The 24,829-nt window shown below is 41.3% G+C and overlaps 1 protein-coding gene across 8 annotated transcripts in view; it reads left to right on the top strand.

The window, feature by feature from the left end:
- uggt2 (UDP-glucose glycoprotein glucosyltransferase 2) overlaps positions 1–24,829 on the top strand; it is a 32,060-nt gene that overhangs the window by 5,884 nt on the left and 1,347 nt on the right. For 3 of the 8 annotated variants that reach the window (XM_047337165.1, XM_035651610.2, XM_047337164.1), the window contains exons 12-40: positions 128–219; positions 393–543; positions 1,096–1,215; positions 1,535–1,620; positions 1,753–1,888; positions 2,160–2,291; positions 2,411–2,575; positions 3,304–3,427; positions 3,518–3,616; positions 4,441–4,535; positions 4,982–5,188; positions 8,246–8,377; positions 8,938–9,068; positions 10,422–10,517; positions 10,732–10,834; positions 11,653–11,732; positions 13,632–13,821; positions 13,949–14,107; positions 14,301–14,386; positions 17,073–17,157; positions 17,319–17,401; positions 18,662–18,676; positions 20,928–21,032; positions 21,137–21,221; positions 21,836–22,018; positions 22,140–22,300; positions 23,481–23,595; positions 23,701–23,817; positions 24,641–24,806. In XM_047337165.1, the coding sequence (XP_047193121.1) occupies positions 128–219; positions 393–543; positions 1,096–1,215; positions 1,535–1,620; positions 1,753–1,888; positions 2,160–2,291; positions 2,411–2,575; positions 3,304–3,427; positions 3,518–3,616; positions 4,441–4,535; positions 4,982–5,188; positions 8,246–8,377; positions 8,938–9,068; positions 10,422–10,517; positions 10,732–10,834; positions 11,653–11,732; positions 13,632–13,821; positions 13,949–14,107; positions 14,301–14,386; positions 17,073–17,157; positions 17,319–17,401; positions 18,662–18,676; positions 20,928–21,032; positions 21,137–21,221; positions 21,836–22,018; positions 22,140–22,300; positions 23,481–23,595; positions 23,701–23,817; positions 24,641–24,806 (3,499 nt within the window). The other 5 variants (XM_035651611.2, XR_007032095.1, XM_035651612.2 and 2 more) reach the window with 5 other exon arrangements.

Below are 24,829 nucleotides of genomic sequence, written 5' to 3'. Positions count from 1 at the left end.
TTTGTCTTTTCTGCTTACTGCTGTGGTCTCTGCACATTCTTTCTTGTTGAAAGATCAGACATTAAAGGTAGAATCACTCATTATGGGATTCTGGCTTTTGAATAACACTTTGAACTTGTTCTTTCAGCATCTCAGTGAGACCATTGGTGTTCACCCGGGAGATGGGGAGCTCTTCATCAATGGACTGCACATTGATCTGGACTTTCACAACGCTTTCAGGTAGGAACTCAGCAAGAGGGGCCAGTCGTCTGCCTGTTCTCTCCCCAGAAAGCCTCAGACCTTCATCAGCTCAGTAATCCTTTTACAGCAAGATCAGAGGTGGCTGCATTTCAAAGCAACTTGCACACAGCTAATATTTGTATAGAAAATAACCTGTGATTTTAATTTTATAGCATTTTGGACATCCTCAGAGGTGAGGCCAGGGTCTTGGAGGGGCTTCATAACCTAGGCATAAAAGGAGAACATCAGGGCAAGCTGTTGCGATTACCTGTGAATGCTGTGGATAACAGCTATGCCTTAGATATCAGACATCAAGCTATTATGGTGAGTCCAGACAAATTATTCACGTGGCCCACATCAACACAGCAGGTGTTTTTTCTTCTTTTTGTACTTGCACCAGGGTGTGAATTAGTGGATCAGTCATTAGGCTGTCTGGCAGTCTCGAGCCTGCCAGAAACCGCAATTATTTACTTGGGAATTTTTCAAATTAAAAACTTCCAAGGTATGGTAAAAATGCCAGAGAGATGAAGATATCAAGCCTCTCCCGATTTAACCAAAAATGTAATTTTAACTTGCATTCTTCTTCTAGAGACTATGTACCATTTAAAATATGTAGAATATGAGAGAGAGAATGAAGGACAACTTATGGTGGTAAACAGTAGCAAATATATATATGACTGACATCCTCTGGTCCACTACTGTGTCGTCTTGGAAGCAAAAATAGTCTGTGTTTCCCATGCATTGATTTATCTGAGGTGGCCTGCCACAAATTAACATATCAACAGCCACATATTGATTTTATTTTTTTTAGCCAATTTCAAATCCTATTTCATTGAAGACCTCTTGAACATCATTAATTTCTATTTTACTTTCCAGTGGATAAATGACATAGAGAATGACCCGATGTACCGCAGCTGGCCAACAGGTGTGCAGGAGCTGCTCAGAGCTACCTTTCCCGGCGTCATCCGGCAGATCAGACGCAATTTCTTCAACTTGGTGAGTTGACAGCAGGAGGTACTGGAATAGAGGACAGTCGGGTTCGTAGTGCAGTTGTTACATTGACTCAACAGAAAACTTTGAAGCTCTTTAGTCTGATGTCTCAGACTCTTTTTGAAATACTCCATTAAATACTTTTTTGTCAAGTTGAGGGGTGTTTACTATCACAGCATTAAGTCGGCACAGACATAATATACATGCAGACACAAATATGCATTCAGAGTACATTTTGTATACTTGAGATTGGTTTTGATCGTCAAAGTAGTCTGAGGCAGGGTGTACTGTTCTGTCTATTTTCTGATTATACCTTTGTTGCTAGGTGCTTTTCCTAGATCCAGTACAAGAAGAAAGTGTTGAGCTGGTTAAACTAGCAGAGCTTTTCTACAAGCACAAGATCCCCCTGAGGTCGGTACTGTTATTTTCTCACAACTCCACAACTGCTTATGTTATCCACTCTTGGTATTTATAATCTTTACCAGGTTGTGATTCTAATTTCACCTACAAATTGAATACTTGTTTTTGTCCCCTTTGTTACAGAATTGGATTTGTGTTTGTTGTCGACACCAAGGACGAGATTGATGGCTTCTCAGATGCAGGGGTTGGATTTTACAGACTGCTGAATTACATTGCAGACGAGTATGATTTATCCCAGGCTCTGATGTCAATGGTCTCAGTAAGTATATCACGTATACGAGCACTTGTTGAAGAATAACTTAAGCTCTTCTTCTCATATGAACTCCGGAGAATCAGATCTGGATATTGTATTTTTCAGGTTTCACGCTAGTTACAATTTTAAAACGTTATCAACACGTCAGCTGTTTTTTGTGCCTTGTGTTATCACATTATTGCAATAGATGAGCCGGTGGGGTTTTGCTTCAGGTTACAGCTTTTCAAACGGAGCTGTTAAATGGTCCAATCTGATTTGACTTGCCACTCTCTTGCAGATGTACAACAAAGTAGGAGTTGGGGAATCGCTCTCTGTTGATACACTCTCTACTTACCTGAAGATGAAATTCCCTAAAGCCAATGCTGAAAGGATTCTCGGAGTAGAATCCGAGTATGATTACAATAGAAAGGTTAGGAAATTACATTGTTCTGTCTTTTGCCTCTTTTTTCAATAGAATTAAGGATCATTACTTAATAATTGATCAAATGGTAGCAGCCCAGGATTTACTCAATGTTTTGTTTGCTTCAGGACGGTTCCCTCTTCTACAAAAAGAGTGGCCTGGGCGCCCTGCCTCTGGCATTGTTTAATGGAGTACCCCTGAGCCCAGATGAGATGGATCCAGATGAGCTGGAGACCATCATTCTGCAGCGCATAATGGACACCACCAATGCTTTCCAGAGAGCTGTCTATATGGTAAGACACATCTGTATGGAAAGAGAGACACTTCATTTTCACACACAGAGTTTATTTTGGTACTATTAAGACACTCTAATAGATTAATACTAGAGCCTGAAGGATATTGATTTGTCGGGCCGATACCGTTATCGGCATTTGGGAGTAAAATATATTTCGGTCGATATATGCATATTAAAAATAAATTTGGCAATGATTCCTAAGACGTGTTTATCAAACCCTTATGAAAATAAATGTTATTTAGCTCATAATATTGCATACAGGTCATATTTCCCCTTGTAGCCTGGGATTACTGATGTGGATTAGAAAGTAGTCAACGCTTACGGAAGTAATGAACGTCAACGCTCTTTGATAAGTGAAGTATCCACGGTACAATACATGGCACTCTACTTTGGAGTATAAAATGTAGATTGGGATGAAATTTTAATGATCTCTGCGTGAACACTGGTTATTGAAGCAGCTGAGTATATAATATAGGCTGAGCTAATACTGTGTGTGGTAATGTGGTAAATAATTAAAAGCATGATAAGTAATTGATCAATAGCCAACTTGCTTTTTGCTAGATAGCAGCAGAGTTTGTAGTTGTGCAATCCTCCCCAGCCCACCACATCATTGTAATTGTGGACACGTTTACTGTTCAGATGCACGGCATACACAAGAACAAATTCGTCCCTATGGATTGATGTTCACGAGACGTAACCCTCATCATTTTTGTCCTTTGCCTACAGGGTCAGTTAAACGAGGGCTCAGATGTGGTGGACTATCTGATGGATCAGGCCAACGTGGTTCCCAGGATGAACCCTCTTGTTCTAAACACTGACCGCAAGTACCTCGACTTCACTTCCAAACCAGGTGACCTGTGCTCCTTGTCGAGCTCCATCCGATGCTGACTCACCGTTTGACTCTCAGGTTTTGACTTTTTTTCCCCTTCTTGCTTTGCAGTTGTAAATGATTGGGAAGACACGACTATGTTTTCATTTTTGGATGCCAGAGACAAGACAGCTGTGGTGGCTAAGAGAATGAAGTACTTCACAAATTATGGTGAGCCATTACTTGTAATTTCATGACTCGCTTTCCCAATAATAACAATTTCAGATGAGTGCACACCATGCCATTTGCAGTTACATGTACACATGACTAGCAACAGTACAAATAACTTATTCAAGCATTTGCATCTTGTCCTCTTGAGTGGAACAGCTTTGTACATTTGGTTGTTGAAATGAATTAAAGAGGAAAACAAATCCTACATTGCTCGACTGATCTACGAAAGTGTGAAAGTGACCTTTGCTAAGGCAGACACAGGCTGTGCCTTCAACAAGGTATTTGCTGGGTCTGCTCACTGGTTTTCAGCCAGCAGTCTAAATGGTCATAAGAGCTGCATTTTACAGCTCAGACCCAGAGTTTGAGGCTGAGGTGGCTGATTGCTATCCCGCCTCCGTGGACTAGCTGACCGGGTGCAACTCTGAGTGACTGTTTAAATGAAGGGGAGCATAACTTCGACCGATGGCACAGTTCTCCTCTAATATACTTATCCCTCAGCCAGATGTCACATTCTCTTTTCCCTCTCACACTCAAACTGAAAATTCACAGAAAACGGCTTTGCCTCATTTTCCTTCTTACTTTCATCTGATTGTTAGTGAGTAACCAGGGTGAAGACTCTTTTAAAGCTGGCTGAAATCAGAGAATTTTGCCCTTCCCCCCCAACAAAACGACTTCAACTGATTAATAGCCTATCAAAACAGTTGGAGATTAATTAAGTAGTCGATTACTAATCGGTTCATTGTTGCAGCTCTAATAGGATGCTCAGATTAAATGCAGTGTGATATGTTCTGTGTACTACAGAGTTTTTTGCTCTTCTATCTTAGATGAGAATGGGATGAGCACTGTGACCATATGGATAGCTGGGGATTTAGAGACGGTCTCAGGAAGAAATCTGTTGCTCAATGCTCTGAAACACATGGTGAGTATCGTCACACTGTCCTCTCGTGACTTGGTTTGTGTAATCTTGACAAGCTTTAAGTTTGTGGAAGGATTGAGTGCTGACTGCCTGTCTCTCTTTCACACAAATCTTGCACTTGGTGTCCTAACAGCTACAAAATGTGTCCACTGTGAATAATATATTGATTATAAGAACAGATCCCTTTTTTTTCCTCCTGTGTGCTTTCTCAGAAGTCATCACTATTGATACCTTTAAAATTAAATATCTGTTAAGAAGATAAAGATGATTTAAATGTGATACATTAAGCAAGAAAAAAAGAGGAGAAACCGGTTAGTGTTACCGTTAAGCACTCAACACTTTTCCCTCACTGGGCCCTTCCTCCGTCACACAGTTTCTGGAAATATGTGAATGTGTGATTTGTGTGTGAATTATATCACTGCTGTTTCTGTTTGTGTGTGTGCGAGCAGAAGGCCAGCCCCGGAGTGCGTGTGGGGGTGATGGATAACCCCGGAGGAAAGCCCAGAGAAGATAACACTGTGCTGTACAGGGCTATCTGGGCCTCTTTCCTCACCCAGAAGAATAAGGCTACAGTAGAGTTTGTGCAAAAACTCCTGAGAGAGGAAAGCAGCCAGCTCCTCCAGCAGGGGACCAAGATGAAGGACTTACTGATGCAGGTAAAGGACGGATTAAGAAATGTAGTTCTGTGACTTCAGAAATCATCAGATTCCAAACATTGCATTTGCATTTATTTATTTATGTTTAAATAACAAACTGCACCCGTTTCAATGTGTATGTATGTAATCACCTGAAAGTGCTGTAGAACTGTGTCCCCTGAGATTTGGGCACAGCTTGGCAAATATTGATTTGCAGAAGATATTATGATACGAGATTATATGAATTATCGTCACATAAAGTAAATTTGTGCAGGTGCGGAATATCTCTGCAAAATTGCCGAAGTGTGTCCACATTAGGATTAAACAGAAATTGTCTGATAGCTATTAATTAAAATGTATTATCTGCTGAAAGCATTTGAGCTGAGGTGGCAAAATCCTTGTTTCTTGTTTCCTCTGACATGACAGGAATTTGTCAGAAGATCCATGCGGTGCAAAGTAGGCATAGAATCAATGCAATAGTGCACAAATTACATCAAATCAGCAAGTGAGATGCTGCCACGCCTTGTAAAATAATAATACATATACTTTCACAGTAAATATAATCTAGATTGTGTTATTGATACATAATGTGGTATGATTACTTGCTGAAAATCCAGTTGATAAACAATTTAGACATAAAATATCAATTGGAAATTTCTGTTTTAGGCTACACAACTGGTCAACATTTTTGGAACTCCATTTATTGACACCTGAAATACACATAGTGTAATGGCTCAGTGTATAATAGATAATGAAGTTAAGAGAAAAGGAATCACACAGTCTAAACCCTAAATATATTAGACAAAACACCATCACTCTTCTTTTTTCCACATTTGAAATGAAATATCCTTGGAAAATTCCTCACAACACTGTTGCAGAAGTTCCCACAAATGTGTTGCACTCAGTTTGCTTTGCTTTCACCCTCCGTCTAGTTTCCACCAAACCAGCTCGGTGGGGTTTAAAAGTCTGCAGACTGTGCTGGTCTTCCATCATTTGAAGCCACCGACTGCTTCTTTTCTTCTAATGGTTGGGGTCATTATCTTGCTGTAGGATGAACCCCTTAACAAGCAGTCTGTCTTCTCTCCTTACTTTTCACTCACCATTCTGGCAGCTGTATACAACACTACTTCCTGTAGTGTAGTATTGTCCTAATAATGCATCAGAGGGTGTTACAATACAGTTTGTTCCAACACTGCTTTTGTACCTACAGAACAAGCTGAGGCACCAGTAGGATTTTTTTTTTACATCAAGGCTTCATGCACTTCCATTCTTTCAGGAATGTTGTGTGTTTTTATGAAATTTACATCAATTCTTTTACTTTTGGGTGACCTTTTTTCTCTCTTCGGTTATTTACCGCTTATCTTTGTACCATTTAAGTTCTTTCATTGGACTCTGAACTGATTAAATTTCCATAAAAAAAATTGAAAAATAGCAGCGTTCTCAAACTTTGGACCAGTAGTGTATAAAGTCCCTGACAAATAAAGTACTCCATCTTTTTGATGCAGAATCCTATAAATCCGACGCTGCCACTAAACTGTCCAGCTCATTGATTTGCAACACTCCATGCAATGGACTAATACAGCCAGAGATATTAAAGGGATAATGGCCTGAATATAAATAGTGTAGCAAAAGCAATCGGGGCTGATAAATTTATATTGACTCATGGACTATAGTGTCATATATTCTTTAACCTGAAACATATACAGAACTACAGCGTTAGAGTTAGTGTGTTTAAAATAAGTAAGTAAATAGATTTTTGGCTTGTTCCTCTCAATTGAGTCAGTCAAAGGTGTATCTTTGGGAAAATTGGAGGAATGTTAGTTCGCCCTAAAACAAGTGATAATAATTCATTTAGGCTGAATTGATGAGCACGATGGTAAAAACTAGTAAAATGGGGTTATGTGGATATTAGCACTTGCAGAGTTTCGTCTGCTCCTGCCTTCTTGATGAACACTGTACTGGAGAAAATGATGATTGAATAGCCCAACCTCTCATTCCTCTCTAGGACAAAATGCATTTGGAGCATGCAAGATGCTCCACATTCTGTGGAGCATCAAGGCAAGCAGTCTACTCACTCATGGTTCCACTTGATCTGTCACGGGCACCAACACAATGCAGGCTCCACACTGAATCTTTAAGTAAAGAAAGCACTGGGGGGAATCTGGTCTCTCGGACCCGATGAATACCTGAGTTGCTGCTCACTGTTTGTGGTTTGCGCGAGTGACATGTGTTCAGCCAAGCCTGACCATCACTCTGCTGCTGTAAGCAGTCTACAACCACTTGTGTTCTCCTTGCTGTAGTGTGCAGTATCCACCCACGCAGCATTGCACATAAAACAAACTCTCAGGCACTAATCAGCTGACAGGAGCGCTCGTATCTCTCTTGTCAGGAAGGCACATAGTCATATAGCACAGGTTACATCTGGGACCAACCATAACAAACTGCCTTGCAGTTATAGCAGCCTCAAACAATGAGGATACAACGGGCAGCAAACAGCAATGTAAAGACAGGAAGGAGGTGGCAGTGTGAGTTGAGACCCACAGTCAAGGGATATGAGTTTATTATTGGCTGCCAGACAGACTTGCTGACTGGATTGTGCTGACATTATTGGTATTTCACCTGTTCTCCCAAGGAGCGAAATGTTGGAGAAACTAATAACTTGAGTTTGCAAACCTCCAAACTCCCACCCCTAATTTGTTATAGACAAAAATGGCAGAGGGTTAATTAAGAGTTTGTTGTATTAATTACAAATTGATTAATCTCATTTTCTCACATGTGCATTTCTGACAGCTCGCTCCTCTGGTTGAAATATTTTATGTTTGAAAACTGCAGTGATTGCGCTGATGTAAGGCGTCAATGATATTGTGAATAATTGCTTTGGCCTCATACATCATTCCTAAACGCCACTGCATCACTCAGATTTTGTTTTGGACACTGTAAATGCATGAAGGTCCTTGAGCTAGTCTATTAGATCGTTCAGTTCATCACAAATTCTTTAGAAATGTGTGTGTTAACATGATAGAAAAAAAATATATATTTATCCTGCAACCTGAACAAACTTTTGTTTTTCTGCTTTAGGACATGGATGTCGATGCCTTCGAAAAAAAGTTCAACACATTGGAGGTGGATTTTATCCGGAGTCAGCAGCTGTTCTCTAGGGATGTCATGAAACTGAGGCCTGGAGATCGGGCAGTGATCAGCAACGGCAGGGTGAGTGGACTTCGACACCAACACAGTTAGACTACATTACACTGTCTGCAAGGAAAGTGATTGGTTAAATGTTGTCGGTATTGTTTGCTACAGTGGAGTTGGATCCTTTAAGCTGCTGCACTTTAGAAGTTTTTTCCCTCCAGTGACTTCAGAGTGCTTCCTCAGTACTGTCAAATCAGCATGATGTCTGTTTCTTAAAGGTCACAGGTGGCACAAATGGCGCCGTGCACATGTGTTTGTGCGAGCTTCTCTGTATTTGCTGACTGTATGTGTGCACCGTCTCAGCGGCAGCGATGTTGACAGTTATGGATGAAGAGGCCAGCCTCTGAGATGGCAGTAACAATTAATATCATTTCACATTTCTCTGCTCCACTGGCAGGGCAGGACTCCCAAAATAGAAAGGAGGAAAACACATCACAGAATATCATGACTTTAAGTGGATAAAACAGTGTTACAATCGCATTACATTTAACACCTCCCCTGGGCAGGTAGTAAATAATACATGCTGAGATATGAATGGGAAAAGTTGTGTTCTCACTGCATTATTTTCTCCATATTAGATCCTAGGCCCGTTTGAGGAGCATGAAGAATTCACTGTGGAGGATTTCCACTTGCTGGAGAAGATTACACAGGGCGGCTCTGCAGAGAAAGTCAAAGCCAAAGTTAAAGAGATGGAGATGAAGCCAAAGCAGTATGTTGGGATTTTTTACACCAAATGTTCTTCCTTTCCCCTTAACAGTCTCTGATGGTTATGTTTGTGTCCTCTCTATTGCTACATTTGTTTGAAAGGCTCTATAAACAAGTAGTCTTCTTACATACAGTGGTTTTACTATTCAGACCCCTTCACTGTCTCCACAATTGTGTTATAGATTTAATTTTAAATCAATGTAATTGCCATACTCTCAATATCCCTAATGACAAAGTGAAAACACATTTTTCAATTTTTTTTCAAATTCAATAGAATTCTAAAGCTAAATTCTCCTATTTACAAACGTTTTTAAGAGTCTTTGCCGTGGCACAAATTGTGGTCAAGTGTATCTTGTTTAATTTTAATTTTATTAATATTGTCAAAGAGCCGTCTGTGGAAAAAATAACTGGACAATTCACATTGCATGTCAAAAAAAAACAAGCCATGAAGTCTTAAGGAACTCTGTAGACCTCTGCCACAGAGGTCTACAGAGTAATGGTATAAAACCATCTGTAAAGTTTTGAGTGTGTCCAGGAGCACGGTGACCTCGATAATTGTGAGAAAGAGTTTCATGGAGTTAGTCGTCTGGCAAAACTGAGTGAAAGGGCAAGAGAGGCCTTGGGCAAGGGAGTCCACTGCAAATATCAGAGAAGCTGCCAAGGAAAAAGATTCTCTGGTCTGATGAGACAAACATTTTACTTTGGACAGATGTCTGGCGAACGCTACACATGGCTCTTCACCCAACTAAAACCGCCCCTATGGTGAAGCATGCTGGTGGGATCATGCTGTAGGGGGCCATCTCGGGGGCAAGGAGAGGGAAACTGGTCAGAGTAGAGAGAAGAAGGAATGCACACGGTGCTGAGAGTTCCTTAAAGAAAAACTGCTTCAGAGTGCACGTCACCCGAGACTCACACGACAGCTCACCTGTCAGTACAACAATGCCTCCAAGCATACGGCCAATGCAACGCTGGAGTGGCTTCGGGACAAGTCTCTGACTTTCTTTGAGTGACCCAGCCAGCAGAGACTGGGATATGGCAACTCACAAATGCTTCCCATCCAATCTGACCGTTTGAGATGATCTTCAAATTAGTTTTAAAAATTCTGAAAACAACAAACTTTGTCAATATGGGTTATAGAGAGTAAACAAATACTTTCTGAATCCACTGAATTCTATGCAAAACATTTTTTTATATATTTTCTTTGAAATGATGTCATTATCTCAGTTTGAAGGTAAGCTTCACTGATTTATGAGGCTACCTTGTTAACAGCTTGACATCACATAATGTGAGCGCCATTTGACATCGCTCATAACATGTATCATTAATGAGTGACCCTGCTACGCCTCTTTTCCCTCAGCGCCAGCGACTTGGTCATGAAAGTTGATGCCCTCTTATCTGCAGCCCCGAAAGGAGAGGTCAGGAGGGACGTCCACTTTATCAAAGACAGCCACAGGTCGGCATTGTTTTTCTTTTTTCTTTTTTCCCTGTTTACTGTCCTGTTGGCTCTGCAGTTTCCCTCTCCTTTTGTTACGATAGATCTGAAAACCGCTACGACATCATTGCGAGCAGCCCAGAAAGGCAAATCTTTTGATTTGCACTTCTGCTGAATAAGTGTTGTATAACCTTTTGTTGCCAAACTCACTTTGAAGTGCTGTTCTGCTCCTCAGTGTGCTGCAACTCTCACCACGTGAAAACGAGGTGTTCTATGACGTGGTGGCCATCGTTGACCCCCTTACCAGGGAGGCACAGAAGATGTCTTCTCTCCTGATTGTAAGCTACTTTCTTCTCCCTGTGATTTCTCCTCTTTTCTCAATTGACCCGAATGCAGTGAGGACATATTAAAATTACTTGCACTGAAAAGGAGAAAACAGAAACAAAAAGCTAAGTAAAATTTAAGAGCTCAGATAGAATTTGTCTCTTTTTAAACCCCTCAAATTCATATTGATACGATAATCAAATGTGTCTTGGTTATATTCTTTCATGCGCTGTATTTATTTTGAAAGATTCTTAACCTTGTTGATGGTATGGCTTTGTGTGCTAAAACAAGTATGCTTACTTTTTGTTTGATGTGATGAGGTTGTTTTGAGACATTTTCTTTAGTGGCTGAGTTGCACTGAATCCCACTAGCTGTCTGAGGCATCTTGCTGGAGGCTTGCTGTGGTGCGGAATTCGACTTGGGAGGATATGAAAATATGACTCACCATGCCTTTACAAAGCAACCAGCGAGACTGCCACCTCCTGTAGCCGTTGTTTGCAGTGTCCGCTTTTCAGTCGTCTACTGCAGCATGCGGTCGAAAGTATGATGCCAGCATGTCACCTCCATAGCTGGTCGTGAGGAAGGCAGCTCATTATTTTTCTTGACTACTGTTATGTCATAAAAGATGTTACGTAAGATTCTCTGTGTTTTGCCATTTGAGGTCCCTCTTAAACTTATTATAATCGGAGCAATGGGCAGTGAATCTAAAGGCTGCCTTCCGTCCTTCTGTTCGGTGAATGGCTTGTGTGTCCTGTACCAGTGGCCCATCTGTTGGTCTATTATCTACTTTGCTGATTTCTAGCGGGGTCTCTTCTTTCTGTTTCTCCTGCAGGTGCTCAGTCAAGTGGTCAATGTGAGACTGCAGGTGTTTATGAATTGCAGGGCAAAGTTGTCCGACATGCCCCTCAAGAGGTAAGCTCCAGCTCCAACAGTAATTAATTTTCCCTGTTTGGCCTGTTTGTATATCCTCTGTCCGCTGCAGACTTAGCATCTCTGCCTCGCTCCATCCCTTTGTTAAATTATACTGCACAGATGCAATCTGCCTAATAACACCACCTTATTGCTTTGAGCCTCCCCTTGCATCTCTGGTTAAATTGCTTACAGCTTGCACCTTTGCAGCTCAAGTCATGCAGCAAAAGCAACAAAATTGAAAAAAAGAAGAAAAAATCACAGCAACATATAAAAGGTTGAAATTGTCCATTATAGTCGCACCACTTCGTAAATGTTAGTCATTATGTAATTAAATTTGTCCCAAAAACAGGTTGAGTCATGTGGATTGGAAGTAAACAGAAATAGCTCAAATGTTTCTGTCTCAGTACAAAATGGAAGAACATTTCTGTGAAGTTTAATTTGGAGGGACAATTTACATCAGACCCTTTATTAACGTCTGTTGGAGATCAGCTGAAATTGACTTGACTGAAAATAACCCTTCCCCCACAAATGACTCACACGACCGACCCACCCACCCACCAACTCCTCATCAGTTGTATGTAATTAACCTAATGGCAACATGATATTTTCACGAGAGATAAATAAGGTGGATGTCTGCAATGAAGCTGGTAATGTCTTGTCCAGTACTCCATTATGTCACAGTGCAGACACGTCTCTGTTATTAGCCTTTGTTAATGCAATGTCGTGTTGCTGGTTGATTCCTTAAAGCAACGTATTCGTCTTCAAACACTGACCATGTGAGCACCTGAGCAGAATACCGGGGGGAAATTCAAGACAGTTATGCAAAAACTTGGTCAGTCCAATGAAACGTCTGTTTTAGGGAATTATTTCCCTTTTAAATGACAATAAACTCAAAACAAACAAATATTGTAACAAGGAAATGGGGCAAATCATTTTTTGGCTTTTCGTCATAAACATCCAGTTAATGACAGCTTGTTTAAAACAGCGGAGGAGTTTTGTAATCACAAAGTTTCCCTGCTTCATGTCCCACGTAGAGCCATACTGTAACATTGGTAATCCTAGTAATCCTTTTATTATACTGCTCATATTGCTAGTGAGGCCAGAGGGCTGCTCATCTTCTTGGTCCCTCTTTTTCGCCTCGTGGAGAATTGTGTTTCCCTTGGTGAACTGGGTTTCTCCTCCTTGACGACAACCTTTCCCTTTACCACTTTCCTGTGCTGTGATAGCAGCTCCCACATCTCACCCTGGGGTGAACACCCCCTATTTAACCGATCTGCTCTGCTCCACAGGAACACGGCTGCTGTGCCGGGAATTAAGTTTTGAGAAATGTCCCTGTGTTTGAGAAATGTATCAATGCACATTTGAGGAGTAGAAGGCATTCTAAATGAAAAGAATTGGCATGTTTATAATCTTCCACGTTATCTTCACTCATTATGGCTCCTCAGTGTCAGAGGGCGCACTGAAGAAAAGCAATTAGCATAAACATTATCCTGGAGCTGGCCTCTGCGACAAAACTAGGTAATAATAGTGAAAGAGAGCAATTCTGTTGCACATGCTGCTGCACATATTTCTGTTACTGGCTGAGCAGGAACATTGGCAGTAATAGTATTAGATCCCTCACTTTGAAGAGATTGTATATACCCAACTGTCACAATAGAGCACATCTCCCCTGTCCTAGAAAGGAGCGTATTGCACTACATGTCATCATTTTAGTGCATGCTGAGCACAGAGCGATTGTTTGATGGAATTGTTGTGTCAGACCAGTGGCAGAAAGTCCTGCAACACGTCCACCATTTTGGGGCTCTAAGTTTAGCACACATTTTTAAGATATCATGGTATTTTGCAGTTAATTGGCAAGCACTTAAATTTTAATCATCTCTGTTTCATCTGCTTTTGCAGCTTTTACCGTTTCGTCCTGGAGTCTGATGTGGGTTTCTTGGCCAATGACACAGTGTCTCCAGGACCAGTCGCCCGCTTTATGGAGCTCCCAGAATCTCTACTCCTCACGCTCAATATGATCACACCAGAGAGCTGGATGGTGCAGTCGGTGCGCAGCCCCCATGACTTGGATAACATCCACCTGCAGGAGGTATGGCGCCGCTTGGTCGCTACTACCCAGCAATCTTATCCATCTCACCCCTCTAGTAAAGTTGAGATATATTTATATGAATCAATGCCCCATGGTTTGACGTCTGTAATTTGTGGTTTCGCTCCAGGTGAATGGGATTGTGGCGGCTGAATATGAACTGGAGCACCTTTTGCTGGAGGGCCACTGCTTCGACCTGTCAACTGGCCAGCCTCCCCGTGGACTCCAGTTTACCCTGGGCACGAGTCGGGACCCACTCATGTATGACACTATTGTCATGGCAAACCTGGTCAGCAGCCTCTCTCTCTCTCTCTCTTCCATACCAGAGCTACCAAGAAAGTTTTCTGCACTGAGTTAGATGACATACTGTGGATATCAAAGCTATGTAACAGAAAGTGTCTTGTGCCAGGGTTGAGAAAAAAAGTGCGACTTGTATTCTTAGAGTAAATAGTTAAGACTCTGACTTTTTTCAACCATAACAGGGATATTTCCAGCTGAAAGCCAATCCTGGTGCCTGGATCCTAAGATTACGTAAAGGGAGGTCAGAGGATATCTATCAGGTTGTGACGTGAGTATTAACCAGTATCTCCAAACTACTGTACTTGAATGACACTTTAGTCTATCCCATCCCTATCCCATTACATTGTATTACTAGCCCATCCTATCCCCTACAGATATTGGGGGGAAACAGTCAGATAATGATGCTAATTAGGAGACTTAATCAGCAGCTCAGCATCAAGGTTGTTCCCAGCTTACCTCTCTGTTTCGTACTGGTAGCTATGAAGCTCATCACTATGGTAACATGGAGAGCTGCTGACACTAGCAGCTCAAGGTTGTGATGAATGCAGGGAGTTCTGCTCAGCACAGAGGGGAGAGAGACAGGTAGGAGGAAAGGGATGCTATTAAAGAGAAGACAGAGTGGAGGGATGATTCAGCTGGTCACCTTCCATGCCATCCACCTCAGACTGCAGAATATCAGCAGCGGAATGTGTTTTAGTTAGGATGGCGTAGGTGTCAAAGGCTGCATATACTAGACAGGGTGCGTTGGTGTTGTTTAATTTCCCTGGATGAATAGAAACGGTGTTGTGCTTGGTTGGTTTGATACATTTTCTAAAATATTTTTTTTTCTTCTTTTTTTTCTTTTTTGTTTTGGCATTTTGCCTTTATTTGACAGGCAGTGCACTGATAGAAAGGAAAGAAAGGGGGTATGACATGCAACCAAGGTCCCCATGTCTGGGTCAAACCGTGGTCTTCGCAATTATGCGTCTGAACCATTTGGCTACTGGGATGCCTGATGTCTTGTATGCATTAAATTCTGCAATTTTACTTTGGTTAAAATGTACTGAGACACTTTGAACTCAGGGCTTAAACAAATCAAATTCCTTTTTTTCAAAGGAACGTCTATCTTATCAAATCATTTGACATGTGACATAACTGACATAATCCCTCACATTCAAGTTGCAATTATCCCAACTATGTATGTGAGTCTGCATAGGCAGCCGTGGTGCACCGTACCAGATGTGCCTACAATCAGAGATATTGTCCTCTCTAGCTATCCATAAGATTTAGGACACATACAGCCTGTGGTTCCCCTGGAATCATATCAGACAACCAAGATTTATTCCCCAATCCTCCAGGTGAAGCTAAGAGGTGATGTCATTTTTCACCTTGGCAGTGTCATTATTCTTGTGGTTAGCGGCACTCTGCTCTGGTTAGGTGGCCGATCAGAGCCTAGTGGGAGTGTCTGTGCTCTCCAGTCCCAGAGCCAGCATTTTCCTTGTGCACCCTGTGCTACTGCGCCTCGCCCTGACAGCGATGAATGAGATGGCCAGCTCTCCTCTGCTCAGAGCAGGGATACAGATTGATCTCGGGTGCTTTCTAACACAAGCCCTGAAGGCTGAGTTACACCAGTGACAGCAGCGCGGGCAAAGCACAAGCAACACTTGAGCAAAGGGGGGATGCACTTATGGCCAAATGAGGAGGGGGCATTTATCATAGTGATAAGGTTCAGGGTTTTTTGCCTTTAGTAAGCATTGTGGTCGTATTGGCTTGCTGTGCATCATGGCCTATTGCTCAGCTCTGCCTGAAGTTTGCTCTCTGGTGTTTTAGCATCAGACCCCTGCAGATCCTGCCTGCCAAAACACATCCGCCGCCGGACAAATCAGCCCTAAAACAATTACAGTGAAAGGCCAGTGTTATGCAGTCAATACTGTAGAGACTTTCTCATTAAATCTACCACTATATACAGCATGGCTGGGAAGAAGTGATGGGTAAAATAATGGTAAGGTGATTCCTAATGGTGATGGAGGATAATGAATATGGTCAGAGTGTGACCTTGGCTGCTGTCCCAGTATCCACTTCTAAGTGTGTGCTCTTACGCTCTGTCAGTGGTCTGTCTATGAGCCGCTGTTGTCTCCTTCACAGAGCAGTCGGTACTGTGTGTTTTTATTTATCTATTTCCATCGTTAAGACATGTGAGCCAACTCCAGACACTGACACAAAAACATTTAATTTTGGTTGGACACTAATAATAATATTTTAGTCAGACTATAATTTTATAATCGAACGGATACACATAATAAAAGTATTTAAATAGGTGGTTTAAAACAAAAAAGTTTACCTGCGAGTATCAACATTGTTTGGTTTTAGATGGTAAATCGTATTTATTCTTCAAATCCATTACTAAATGGTGTCTGCCCCCAGCTTTTAGACTACTTGGAGCATTTCTGATATATCTCCAAAGATCTTTCCATCCCTTCTTTAATAATTAAAAAAATATTATTAGTAAATGATTTGATTGTAATACTGTAGGTGATAGCGTTTGTGGTTTCAGCAAGACTTAAAAAATTGGCCAAGAGGCTTTTTCGATAACCTTTAAAATGAAATGTTGTGTGATGTGTTAAAGGAGAGACAACTGTACTTTTGTATGCAGTAGAAAAATGACAGCACTGATCCTTATCTGAGATCAGTGCTTGATTTCTACTTCAAGAGGTCATATATTAATATCGCAGAATCATCTAGGCAGTTAGACTTTCTGTAGATTGATAAGAAGTGTTGCATTCATTGCGGTTATAATAAAATGATATTGTTTTGTAAATTGTGTAATTTTTCACTGTTGATAAAATTTATCCTCCAGTCTGTTTATGAGTTTCCGTCTCCCCTCTGTTAGACTAACCAGATGCAGATACATTGTTGAGATTTCAGAATAATAGATTTTTTTATCACATCTCACTCTTTATCCACTTTTTTTTCAGGCACGATGGAACCGAGTCTCCTGCAGACGCTGGTGATGTTATAGTTGTGCTGAATAGTTTCCACAGTAAGATTATCAAAGTCAGAGTGAGTGTGATTCATACATACATCTAATACTCTTTAATAGCACTGAACATTATTTAATTAACATTAAAATGCTCTCAAAAATGAAGGATGATTAAATATTTCACTGTGTCACACTTAACTTCGTGAAGAACTTCACTGTTGTGCGTCTTTTCTAATCGTAGGTGCAAAAGAATGCAGAGAAAATCAACGAAGATCTTTTAAGTGAAACGAGTGAAAGCAAAGGCATATGGGACTCCATAGCAAGGTGCGTAATCTTTTTCTAACTTACACCTAAAATGTTGTGGTTTTTAGTAGGTTTAAAAATCTTCCCGCTGCTGAAGGGCAGTGAGAACTGTGAGCTCATTGATTGGTGGGTTTGCTGATGTTGCCTCCTGTTTGTCAATTACACGTTGCGGTTTCAGGAGATCTTATTCCTCACCTGGATCCAGACTGCGATATTATGCTGTAAGATCTAGTCTTGCAAAAAATATGTGCTTCTGTAGGTATGTGTGTGTGTGCATTTGTGTGTGTATGTGTGTGTGTCCCATACACTTCCTAACTGTGTGATCCTGTCTCCTCAATTAATGCTTGCTGTATGAAGTGTTTGGAGCAATTTTGAGAAAAGGTAGGCAGTGTTACTGCGACGCATTTAACACCTACAACTTCTTTGTCATACTCATTAGCATGCAGTGTGTATTGGGCGCCATCAACTGCTGTTTTGCAATGAGTTAGAATTACTTATTATTTTCTAACACAATATGGTAATATTGTAAAGCTGTGCTTAAATTACATATTTACATTTTCACATTTTCGTTTTCATCCATTTGTTTATTCATTTATGGGGCCATTTTTTAGAATATCAACAACGATGCAGGTATTGTTGTAGCCTGTATACATGAATGTGTTCATGCATAAGTGCATAAACTATGTACATAAACATAAGGCACATTGACAGTGTTGTGAAAATGTAAAACAAATTCAGATTCAACATCAAGCGTGACGGCTCACTGATCAGACTTCAGGTAAATGTGACTGGCGGTGCTCTCTGCTCAGGATGCTTCCTGGACACGTTCTGTCGAGGTACATTGTCTTCTCCAGCTGGGAGCATACCACGAAGGCAGACCCAGCCCAAGCTGAGAAGATTACAAATCCCTCCTGGCCTTGGCATCTATTAATTAGGAGCTCTAGGATGTTGTTTGGGAGTACAACACTTGAGAAACCCTGTGTAGCCTTTCTCTGCCTTGACCAGGAGAAGATAAGTAGCTTCAGAAAAAGAAGCTTTGTGATTTTAACACCATTTCCCTTGGTATGCTTACATTTGAGTAATTAAGATATTTAGCAATGTTTAGAGGTTAAACAAAAGGCTTTATCTTGTTCTTTTAGAAATCAGAAACATCATGGCAATGAGAGTTGTGGTTTCCAATACATACATGTAGGTACTATCCATTGACTAAATGTCTTTTGTTCCTTTTGTCTCCTCTCTTGCCCACAAATTGATGTTGATGTCTTGATGATGTCCACACAGATATTGGAGGACAATGTGAGTTGGAGGAAAAAAGAGAAGTGGTAAAGTTTTGTCTTGTTAGTGCAGCCCGCTGCTCATAATTTATCCAGAGCTCGGAGGATTCTTCCAGAGGTCCAGATTATCTCAGGTGTTTCAGCAAAATGGGCTCTCACCTGACCCTCTAAAGCTGCTTATCTTGGGGGGGGGGGGGCTTCAAAATGACTGGCTTAATCACAGCAGACCGTCGGTATCTGCAGAGCAAACAGTTGTGCGGTGACTTCCCAGCAGCCTGCTGATCAATGAAAGAGAGCAACCCTTCGATTTCAGGAGGATATTTGGTAAAGTGCAGGTAGAGAAATGCAGCAAATGTCGACAATTTGATGATAAAAAAAAGGAGATGTCCTGGGCCCTTCACTGGGTTTGTGTTTATGGTTGTGACTTATATACCAGTCAGACTATTACACGTGTGTGTCAGAGTTGGTTTTAGAGGACACGTAGAGAAAAAACGTTATGCTCCCTCACCTCCCTTCACACCTCCCTCTCACTCACCGGTGTCTTCCCGGAGCCTCAGGCCCATGGCAGCGTGATTGAACGTGGGAGAGAGACTCTTTCCTCATCAGCAGTCTGTTTCAGACAAGGACACACAGTTTGACTGCAGACACATCTGCCCTCCAGCACATGTCCTGATTCCTCTCTGCTAAATGTGCCTTGCATCATGAACCACTGCTCTTTAATAGCGGCGGGAGTGGGCTGTTGCGTTTGCAAACGTGGAGATTGTCCTTTGGAGTTTTCGGGTGATTTTTCCGACTTAACAGTTTAATTCAGTCTGAAGAGTAAAGGACTGACTTAATGGGCACTAATATTTTTGTGGGCACGCCGTGGAAAGTGTAAATTGTACAACATCTAAGATGTGCAATAGACAATAATATATAGTAATACAAATATTAATTATGTATTAATTACACATAATAAATAATTCAAGAAACTTTTGAGAACTGTTAAGAATAATATGTCTTTTCCGACTCATTTTGCAACTGCAACTCAAAGGCAGACCTGGACAGTCTTGGATAATAACGTGCATGTGTTGGTGACTTGCATAACGTCATGACAGCACACAGAGTTCATCATGTTGTCAACTCGTGACTGAGAGTTCCAGGAGCAGTTTGTCTGTATGTCGTGATTAAAAGTGTTCAGGGCTGAGCTAGAATTTTGACCCAAAATGCAGACGACCAGACTCCATGAAACATTTTAATTGATTTAATAGTCTTTCAAGGTTTTCCTTGTCTGTCTTCACAGTTGAGAAATTACGAGCAACACATTTGACAATTTTTTACCTGATAATTAGTTGAAATAATGATAGTTGATACATCTTCTTACAATCTGCTAATGGACCTTTGCTTATGCAGTGTAAATGAACAGGGTCGGAAACGTTGACATCTACAGGTGAGTTTCAGCTCCATGCAGACGACTTAAAAACTTTTCTCCGTTCTAATCTCGTTTTGGACCATCCATTATCATACATTCTGTCACTTCATCCCCGTCCCAACATCATCAGGGTGCCGTGGCAACAGCCATGTGTCTCTGTCTTTTTCTGAAATAAAAAATAAAATAAAAAACCTGCCCTTAGCTGAATAGGCTGTCTCTTCTCAGCTCCTCCGTACTTTTCACACCATTTCCAAACTGTCAGTACATCATGGTGTCACTGCTTTTAAATGTTTCTGACCCTTAACTCAATTACCCATAATGCACTGAATGCTAATGCATTTTTCGTAACTTATGTCCCATTTGCTGTTGGAATGACCGTGGCATCCAATTAGGGAAAATAACTGAAGTTTATATTGTGTTACTAAAAATTGAGATCCCATGTCGTTACTCTCCCATTTAAGAACTCTAGAGAGCATCTGTGGTTAGCTGTTAATCTGTACGATACAAAGGAATCCTTATTATTCTTCACCTTATATTATAGTTAATATACATATTAACTATGCCGTTACATGAGAATACAGAGTTGTTTAAATGTTGCAGCTGCCTTCGCTGTTCACTAATGCGTTGATCTTCAGCAGGAAAACTTATCTGCTGTTAAAAACCCATCAGCTTCGCAGAAATAAAAACTCCTCGGTTTGCTGCACAGTGATGCGTGGTTTTTGTGGAGGTATAACTATTATTACCCCTGGCTTTACAAAGGCCTGTTGGCTACTGGCTCAGTTCCGATCTACTGTCACTATGTGAAAGAAAACAGGCATCAATCAGGACACAACAACCTCATGTGTTGTGGTGTCGTTTACAGCCTCACGGGTGGCGGCTCCAAGAAGGATGAAGGGGAGAAGAAGAAAGAAGATGTTCTAAACATATTTTCTGTTGCCTCTGGCCACCTGTACGAGCGCTTTCTCAGGTCAGTCTCTTTTATTTCACGGACACATACACACTGGATCATTTAACGCTCCTTCCGGCCCTGATCCCGAGACCTGCCTCTCAATCTTTCTATCTCTGTTTCAGAATAATGATGCTGTCCGTCCTTCGGCATACCAAAATACCTGTCAAGTTCTGGTTCCTCAAGAATTACCTCTCCCCGTCGTTCAAGGTACTTCGCTGACTTCATGACTCCATACAAGCTTTTTTTTCTGCTGCTTTTTAAAAAAAGAATGTCACCCCACAATTTGTTTATTGTAAATGAAGAAAAAAATACCTCTGTGTGGCTCCTTCCTTTGTGGTGGCATGTGTTTAATCTCAGGATTTCGGCGGTCGGGTGAAAATACATTCAGTGCCCTCAGCGACATGTTTAGTTGAAATAAATAGCAATTGAAATTACCTGGAGGAGCAAAAACATTTTATTTTTTTAAATTTTATTTTAATGATGTCTTTAGAGATTAAAGTTTCATTTATATTGTATTTTCTAACCCTAGTCTGATTCTATATATTCTACCACTTAATTCATGTCCAACTGCATCTCTGTAGGGATTACTATCAATATACGATCTAACCGTACCAACCTTTTCATACTTATCATATCATAGCCCCATATCAATGGTCTGTTGTCTTCTGGTAATCAAGGCTTTATCAAACACTTTATGCAAATCAAATGTTCTATGGATAATTTTTCTCCACAAAAATCTCAATTAATCCTCTCCCTTTGTTTGTTTCCTACTGTAGTTGTCTCCAACAGCTAATCCAAAATTGTTTTTTCCATGTGATTAGGAGACCATCTCACACATGGCAGAGTCGTACGGCTTTCAGTATGAACTGGTGCAGTACAAGTGGCCCCGCTGGCTCCACAATCAGCACGAGAAGCAGCGTATTATCTGGGGATACAAGATCCTATTCTTGGACGTTCTGTTCCCCCTGGCTGTGGACAAGATCATCTTTGTGGACGCCGACCAGGTGAGGATCCACTTGCGATGACGGGAAATAGAAATGTCTGGACCTGCTTCAGCACCGGTGTGACAACCGCAGTGCCGTCGATCCTCTCCGTCTTTTACCGATGTTCTGCTCTCTCCCACAGATTGTCAGGGCCGATCTGAAGGAGTTGAAGGATTTAGATCTGGAGGGAGCTCCTTACGGCTACACGCCGTTTTGTGACAGCCGCAGAGAGATGGAAGGCTATCGCTTCTGGAAAAGCGGCTATTGGGCCTCGCACCTGGGACACAGAAGATACCACATCAGGTATACTTCCACTGAAAACTGTAAAATAGATTATAGCAGCACTTAATCCATAGGTAATTCAGGCCAAAGCAAGAAATTCTTATATTTTAAAAACTAAACAATATCTCATTAATCCCCTTTATTCAATTGTTCATTATTAGTTTTGATATTTTTTAAGGAAAAGTATTTGCCCCCTTGCAACACAGGCAGCAGAATAAATCTGCATTTTAAAATATTAGCATTCAGACATTGTGATTCTACAGACACCTTCTTCCCTGTAGGCCATTCACCCAGTTTATTTAGTCAGGGATGTTCGTGACTTGCCTCTGTACTTTGCAAAGCAGAATGAAAAAAGTCTAAAAAAACAAACATTATATTGATGATTGTTTGTCTTTGCATTTGGCTTGGATTAATCATCTGGAGGAAATTATTCTTTTTAGTTTCTTTAGTTTTACCCAAGTCACAAATGTGAAAGCAAAGAAAAAAAAAATGTGTATATTTGTATTCTTGTATTTAGAAACTAAATGTTCTATAGTTATTTTTGTTGTTCTTCCTCTCAATCTGTCTTTATCTCAGAAAGTTGTTTAGCTGAGATAAATCTGAACTTTGAAGTTTTAAAACTTCACCATACTCAGGTAATTTTAATTTAGACAATCTGTCCGAGATTGATTCTTTAAGAAACTGGATATTGCCTTGCACAAGCTGGAGTCAACAAAGCCATGTTGGATTATACACTAATTTAAATTTTAAAAAGAGTGAAAAAAAAAAAAGTGAGATGGCTGATCAGCCAGTAGCTGGACATAGAGCCATGATAACTCCCCTCTTTTGTTACTGGCCGATGACGATGGAAAAACGTCAGGTCCGTAAACCACAGTGATTTGATTGGACACCAGCCGGTGTGCTGCTCCGCTCTGTGGTTCACCAGGAAGGGCGAGAGATGATCTGTATCACTGAGCCTGGGGAAACACGCTGGTGAATTTCCTCTGGCAGACCTGAATCTAATAAGTGATGAATGAAAATGCATAGTCTACACCTTTGGGTTTATTAATATGCCATGTTGGGTACAATTATCTGAATGTGCCTGGGATATTTATCTTGAGTCATTTTTATTTAGTCACTCCTACGGGCTTTTTTCCTTCAGGAAATGGTTTTGTCACCCTTGCTCTCTCTCTCTCTCCTCTTTCTCCCATATTTGGACCAGCGCTCTCTATGTCGTCGATTTAAAGAAGTTTCGTAAGATTGCCGCCGGGGACAGATTACGAGGCCAGTACCAGGCCTTGAGCCAAGACCCCAACAGTCTGTCCAACCTGGACCAGGTACATTATACGATCCAGAGTTTGTTCTTCTATCACGTAATACCATTTAGTCCACAAAGTACATTTGTAATGCACCTTAATATTTTTGTTTTATAATGTTTCTAGGACCTTCCGAACAACATGATCCACCAGGTGGCCATCAAGTCTCTCCCTCAGGAGTGGCTGTGGTGTGAGACGTGGTGCGACGACACCTCCAAAGTCACAGCAAAGACGATAGACCTGGTGAGATATATATCCGTCTGTAGCTGCTTTCAGACATGAACATCTCCCGAGGAGCTGTAGTGAGAACGCAAATGTTGCTCTTGACATTTTTCCTGCCAGCCGCCCAGTAAAATTTCTGGAAAAACGTGAGCTCCTCTGACAATACAGCAGGAAAATATCCGGAAAAATTCACATTGAGTGAGTGTGGGCATTGTGATGGCTAAAAGCACTGCGTTCCATGGCAGAATTTTCCTCATCTTTCCTCAGGCACGCTCGACCAAGATGCCACAGAATGTTCCTGTGGGTGTGAACGCATCTGACTCGGAAAATATCCTGCTGTGTTCCTCATATGTGGAAGGCAAACTTCAGAAAATGTCAGAGTTCATATCTGAAAACAGCTTATGTAATGAGGGAAATCTAACCAGAAAATTTGGGAGTAACTAAATTATTCATCATCAAATCTAATACGGATAAGATGAATAATATTGGTATACCAGCATTTTTTTTTCTTTCTCAAACATATTTCCAGCCACTAATGTCCACGAGGCACTCTGCGTTTAGGAGACAGCTGAGGAGCAATCCTGCAGTCTCCTAAACACATTTGGAGTCTCACTGGGCCGGCTCCAGTAGACTGAATTAGGAAGCATTGTCTCACTGTGGTAAAGGGACACCGCTCGCTAATTCAGACAGTAGACGTGGTCTAACATCCTTTTAACAGAATTGGAAATCAAATTAGGTTGAAATGCCTGCCACAGACAAGTGCTGCTGTCGGTGACGTTCGGACTCGTTGGGAGAAAGTGGCCCCGGTGGCGTGAGTGACGCCTCGTCTGCTTTTCTGCTGCAGTGCAACAACCCAAAGACCAAGGAGCCCAAGCTGACGGCCGCAGCGAGGATTGTGCCCGAGTGGGTCGAGTATGACAACGAGATAAAACAGCTCCTGAGACGGGTCCAGGAACAGGGAGACGCAGCGACAGAAAAACAGACTCCCTCTCCCTCGCAGCAAGAAAAAGGTTGATAAAGAAAGAAAACCATT

The sequence above is a fragment of the Scophthalmus maximus genome, chromosome 14, assembly GCF_022379125.1.
Source record: "Scophthalmus maximus strain ysfricsl-2021 chromosome 14, ASM2237912v1, whole genome shotgun sequence".
NCBI classification, from domain to species: Eukaryota; Metazoa; Chordata; class Actinopteri; order Pleuronectiformes; family Scophthalmidae; genus Scophthalmus; species Scophthalmus maximus.
The sequence above is the reverse complement of the archived record's forward strand: the minus strand, read 5'-3'. Positions and strand labels throughout refer to the sequence as shown.